The sequence below is a fragment of the Paramisgurnus dabryanus genome, chromosome 5, assembly GCF_030506205.2.
Source record: "Paramisgurnus dabryanus chromosome 5, PD_genome_1.1, whole genome shotgun sequence".
NCBI classification, from domain to species: domain Eukaryota; kingdom Metazoa; phylum Chordata; class Actinopteri; order Cypriniformes; family Cobitidae; genus Paramisgurnus; species Paramisgurnus dabryanus.
Window position 1 is genome coordinate 4,590,876 of NC_133341.1, and position 6,231 is coordinate 4,597,106.

At 38.0% G+C, this 6,231-nt stretch overlaps 1 protein-coding gene across 1 annotated transcript in view; it reads left to right on the forward strand.

Moving 5' to 3' along the window:
• LOC141279851 (adhesion G-protein coupled receptor V1-like) overlaps positions 1 to 5,150 on the forward strand; it is a 120,727-nt gene extending 115,577 nt beyond the window's left edge. The window contains exons 12-14 of the mRNA XM_073814793.1: positions 2,802 to 3,209; positions 4,377 to 4,561; positions 4,658 to 5,150. Of these exons, the coding sequence (XP_073670894.1) occupies positions 2,802 to 3,209; positions 4,377 to 4,561; positions 4,658 to 4,937 (873 nt within the window). The 3' untranslated portion in view covers positions 4,938 to 5,150. The remainder of the gene's footprint in view (positions 1 to 2,801; positions 3,210 to 4,376; positions 4,562 to 4,657) is intronic.
• The last annotated feature ends 1,081 nt before the right edge of the window (positions 5,151 to 6,231 follow it).

Consider the following 6,231-nt stretch of genomic DNA (forward strand, 5'->3'; position numbering starts at 1 on the left):
AAATGGTCCCGAAAAGACAGCAGGAGTCAGGATCGGAAAAAAGAAAAAGGAAGAAACTGCGGGATGATGCCCGTGCATCACTTGCAGGTAAATCCATCATGTTTTATCATTCACTCCTATTAAGGGAAATGCGCATGGGCTGCAGCTGCTGCTAATCGTAATGCGCCTCGAACTTGCTGTGCTGATATTAATGTTTAGCAAACTATGTTGTTATAATTTATAACTTCAGTGCAAGCTAAATTGAGATTTTACTGTAAAACATTACCTATGCATATTCACTTTACAAATAACTGACGCAGCTGTTACTTTCTTTTCTACGTTTCTTTAGATATTGAGCAGCAGTTTATTTTGTGGTTTATTTTGACGTGACGGTGGTTAATACTTTCTCAGTAAAAGTTAACGTTAGCAGTCAGTGCACATGTTACAATTCATCACTTTAAATATATAATATAAATATAAAACGTCATGATATGAAGCAAACATTACTGTGACACTTAGTTCTCTGAATCTTTGTTTTATTTAAGAATATTGAGTATTCTTGTTTACTTATTGATGTTTATTTAATGTAATTTATTTAAAGTGACATTGTACTTGGGAAAACCATGTCTGGATTATTTTGATAATTTAAGTTTGGTAATTTTTTTCTGTTTTGCTATTCTATAAAAGTTTGCACTTTCAAATGTGTAGTGTGTGTTGGCTAAAGCTGTGAAGATTTTACTTTCTGCTATTAAGTTATATGTTTGTCAATAAAAAATTAAACTGTCAAAAACAAACATTGTTTTTCTCAGGGTCGGGGCATTATAAAGGAATTATGCTTAGGGCACCAAAATGGCTAGCAGCGGCACTGCGTACGCATACTTAGAGGTGTGCATATATTTACACACATTTCTACGTATAAGTGCAATTTGATAAATTCCACACTTTGCGTAAAACTGTTCCTACGCACACTTTACGCACACTTCTGTGCGTACGCACGTTTGATAAATGAGGCCCCTGAAGTTTGCAAAAGAGCACATTGACACTCCACAGCGGCATTGGCATAATTTTTTGTGGACAGTACCTGTTGCACCGTAGAATAGTGTGTTAAGCAAAGGACATTGTAAAGAAGTGTGGCCCCTTTCTTGCACACAGCAGGCTTTCAAAAAAGTCATCAAAAAATGGGGGGCCTGTGCCCCAGTAAAGTTTTATGTCTATCAACAGAGAAATGAAGAAAGCTTATGTTTCATCACAAAAATGTTGTCATGTTTTGTCAGGATAGTTGCATGCATTCCAAAGAAAAAATTATTATTGTTGCATTCAGTGGCACTCTAAATTTCTTTTATTTTCACCGGGAAAAATTTGGCTAGTGGAAATACTGATTGGCTGGTGGTCAAAAAAAGTTAATTTAGAACCCTGGTTACATCTGGTGCTGTCAACAACAGAATGGCTTCAGAAAAACAAAATTCGCCTTTTGGAGTGACCAAGTCAGAGCCCAGACCTCAACCCAATAGAGATCCTATGGATTCACTTGAAGAGGGCCATACACATGAGATGTCCACAGAATATGACAGAGCTAAAGCAGTTCTGACAGGAAGAATGGGCTTAAATTCCTCTTCAACGATGTGCAGTTCTGATCCACAACTACAGGAAGCACCTGGTTAAGGTTATTGCTGCCAAGGGGGTCCACCAGTTATTAATTCTAAGGGGCTAATCACACCAAACGCGTTTTAAACGATTGGAAAAGCAAGGCATGCAGCACTGCCTTTTTTGGTCACTTTAATAAAGAGCAGTGCTGCGCAGCTTTCTATATTGCTAGGCAACCACCGAGTCAGCTGTCTTGTCAATCGAATATTGAATCGTGAGCGCTCAATCAAATATTAAAGGGTGATCCCGGACGAGCCCCCACTTGTCACGAACCCATCACGTCTAGGGTGGGAAAGGTCCGATGACAAAATAAAACAATACAAAAGAATAACACTCTTTTTCCCTCACTCCCTAACTAAGCAAAACCATGAGAAAAAGTATTACAAACTAAACGGCCATCCCAGACCTACAGCTCGTAAAGTAATTAATTTAACAGAGGAAACAATAATTGAATGAAATGACACATTAACAAGAATAAGAAACAAATAGAAAAATATTTACAAAACTCTGATTTCAACAGGAGCCGATCTTAGAGACTCTATAAAGAGATCAAACTCTTAAAGCTAATAACCGACAGTTGCAACCGATTTTTTACTGTTAACTGCCATATTAGCAAAACTTTAAAAAGGTGGAGGTTTGCTCTGACCTTGATCGATTTCCATTAATGCTTTGGTGTGATCGGCCCCTAAGGGTTCACTTACTTTTTCCACTGCCATTTTGAATGTTAAATGAGTGTGTTCAATAGAGACATGAAAGATCAGAATTTTTTGTGTAAATATTTTTAGACACATTAAGTTTGTCAATACCCTTGACTTATTGTAGATCAGATCACATTTTATGACAAATTTATTTAGAAACCATGAAATTCCAAAAGGTTCACATACTTTTTCTTGCAACAGTATATGTTAGTGATTTATTTGTTTCATCATGGCATTGTCCTAGAGCATTGCTCTTATTTACTTTGACTACACACTTCAAATATGTGTACAAAAGATCTCTCATTGTAGTTTCAATACATGAAATTGTACATTTTAAGTTGCCATCTGTTCTGTAAACTGTAAACATGTCCTGTACAAAGGTAAATGTTAAAGTGAAAATTCATTAATGCATCTCAGAAAGTGGGTGTTCTGCTTCTGTAGATGTGATTGAAGGATTAACTGTGTAATCTGCACTTACAGGAGCTTCAGAATGCAGAGTCCATTGGCCCTACTTTAATCTGGCCTGCAGTAGCAGGTCAGGACTTCATTAAGGCAGAGGGTACCCTGACGTTTGACATCGGACAGAGAAGTGCCAACCTAGATGTGGCCCTCAAATCTGCCCTTAGTTCCTCCAACCCAACGCCTAAACGCTTCCATGTGATTCTTTCTGATGCTACTGGTGGGGCTCGGGTTCACCCAGATTTCGGGTGGTCTAATGTGACTCTGGTTTCAGACTCTGAGACTCAGGTGGTTTGGTCCCTGCTGGATCAGTTACATCAGCCTCTGGATGAGACCATCATTAACAGAGTCCTGCAGGGGATAATCAATAAAGTTATTAAGGACATCACTCAAGAGCAGCTAACAGCAGTGCTAGATGCACTAAGCAAGGTAAGGGAAGGAAAGAGGCACGTGTTTCTGACATAGCTATACATCTAAATTGTCTAAAAAGTTATTTAAAGAGAAAGAAAGAAAGAAAGAAAAAAAGAAAGAAAATGGATAAAATAAAGTCTTCATTAAGTTATACTAAAATGCAATATTTGGCATTTGTTTAAGTATTGGGTTTATGGCTAGTATATAGTGAAACAAATATTTTTTACTCTTGTTGAGCAGGGATACACTTTAACTCCCTGGGGTCCAAAGATGCGGCGCAGCGTTTTGACGTGTTTTCTCATCTTAGCAGAATCAACTTTAAATACTCCACCATTAATAATCATACACTTACATGTTTGACATCATTTGAAACTGTGAAGAGTCTTCTTTAATTTTTGTACATTCACTATAACAACAAATCTTTGTCTTTTGTCAAATTAAGAAAATAAACAGGGTGTGTATTCAGACATTTCTGTCTCCTCCAGCTGTCTCTCAAAACACAATACAAAAATCAATTGAAACTCTGCGAATACTTGTCACACAAACATGATACACATATCCAAAGAAAGCCTGAAATGTCTAGAGAAGAGACATGCATTGTTTGTGAAAAAATGGTTAGGATGTGTTCCTTATTTCAGCAACTTTTTATTTTTTTACTAACCACGCATAAACATTATTTACTCAAATATACATACATTTTACTTACATATTATTGTTACACAGTTTGTGCTGCTGAATACATTGTTATGTGATATTAGCCATTAATATGTTTTAAAGCAACTGAAAAAAGACCAAATGTAAGACCATGTCAGAAACTCTGCCAGTGTCCCAAAATGGTCAGAGCCCAGAGGGTTAATGTACTTATTATAATCTAATTAATTTAGTATTTTCCTGTTCCTGTCATGTACTTGTACATTACAGTGGTATACTGAAAAGAACTGAAAAGAAAGGTATCGAATGCAAGCCTGCCCACAGCAAAAAAAACAACCCAAAAAAACAGTTTAATCTAGTTATCAGAAAAGAGACCAATCTGTTACTTTCTCGCTATGGCTTGCTCGCTATGTCAATCTCTTCAGACTGAGACCTTGCAAATAATTGAGAATGTGGATAATTTTCAGCCTTTGCGGGCGTCAGAGAGACTGCTTTCAGAATTGACACTTATTTACAAGCTTCTGTCTTTTACAGATTTTGAAGGATGCTGAACAAACTTCACTAAAAGACAGCAGCCGTAGCTTGACCTATGATCTCATGTGTGCCATGGCAAACCCCAATCGAGTAGATACACGAGGTCTGAGCCAGATGGCTGAAGTGGCAGAACGTTTTGCCTTCACATTGGTCACAGACACTGAGTGTGGGGCTGGTGAAAAGAGGTGCAAGTTATTTATTTACAGTTATGGGCATTGTTGTGTTTGACATTTTCTGAGCTCATTCTTGTACGATTTGATTTTATTTGCTTCCATTCACAGAGGCAGAACCATACTGGACACTTGTCCCTATTTCACCATAGCTGCTCATCACTGGTACCCCACTCAGATCAATGGACACACATTTACAGGAAGAAACTTAGACACATTCACTCTGCCTGAGACCCTACTGGAGGTACCGCCCCTGCCCACAGAGAGCATGCCCCTGTCCGCTTGCCGCAAACTGCACTTTACTGAATACAGTACTGAACACTGGTTCCTCACCAACACCAAAGCCAGCGCACTAAATGAAAAAGTAAAAATATCAACTGTTAATATTTAACATTGTGTCATTATTGTTACATTTTGTTGTAAACACAGATACATAAGATACATAAGATTCTTGTGAACACTGGGATCAAAGATCTGCAGAACCAAATTTCTGATTTTGTACAAGTTTAGGCTTAAAATTTCAGCTCACTGTAGAGTTGAACATTTATAGCACTTGTAAGTAGTAAATATGAGGCACATACTGTCAAAATGATTGATGGTGCCCTTTGACCTCAGGGAGGGGCTAACCTTTGACCTCAGGGGAGGGGCTAACCTTTTGACCTGCGAGGGAGGGGTGACCTTTGACCGGACCACCCACGTCGTGAACCTTTGACCTCCGGGGAGGGGCTAACCTTTGACCGGACCTCCCACGTTGTGAACTTTTGACCGGACCTCCCACGTCGTGAACTTTTGAACCGACCGCCCACGTCGCACTGAACTTTTGAACCGACCGCCCACGTAGCATTGAACTTTTAACCGGACCGCCCATGTCGCGTTGAACTTTTAATCGGTACGCCCACGTCACGTTGATATGTTTACGACCGGGGTTATCTCCAGGGGCGCGTTAAATCATGTCCTCCTACGATAAAACAATAAAAACAGTGTTTACACAAGTGGTCTTCATTAAAACACATTCCATGCTCCCATCATAATTTATATAAGGTGGGGACCAATATGTATTATAAAAGCCAGGAAAATCACAGTTACGAAAATCACAAACATGGATAGGCCATGCAGCTCGCACGGTACTCTGGTGAGAGAATGGAAAAATAGCGTGGAGCATCTCGCTATGGCGACGAAAAAATTTAACTTTTAACATGCATTGAAATTTTAACATGCACCATTTTAGAATGCGTGACATCATTATAAGCTGCCATGCTGGCATTGAAATATTGTGAAATCCTCTCATTGATTAGTTTCATTAAATACAATTTTTTTGGTAAACGGATCAAAGAAATTAAGTGTTCTTTCTTTTCTTTAAAAAGCCATACCGGTTTCTTAAGCTATATTTATGGTGAAAATAAACTGTAATTATATAAAGTAAGACTAGAAAATATGTTTAAATTTAACTTCCTCTAAAAATCTTAGCACTATGTATGGATTCGACTGATTAAAAAACATGTTCAAAAGTATCAACAGAATAAAAAAGGTTTCTCACAGCGGCAGATGAAATACAATCTAAAAGAATAAAGAACAACGAATTCTGTCAAGATGAACATTTTGTAGGATTTTCTCTAGAGAGTAAAAATTGATGTGTAATTTTTAAATGTCCTATTCTGCATTTTGTATAGATGGCCTGATTTTCA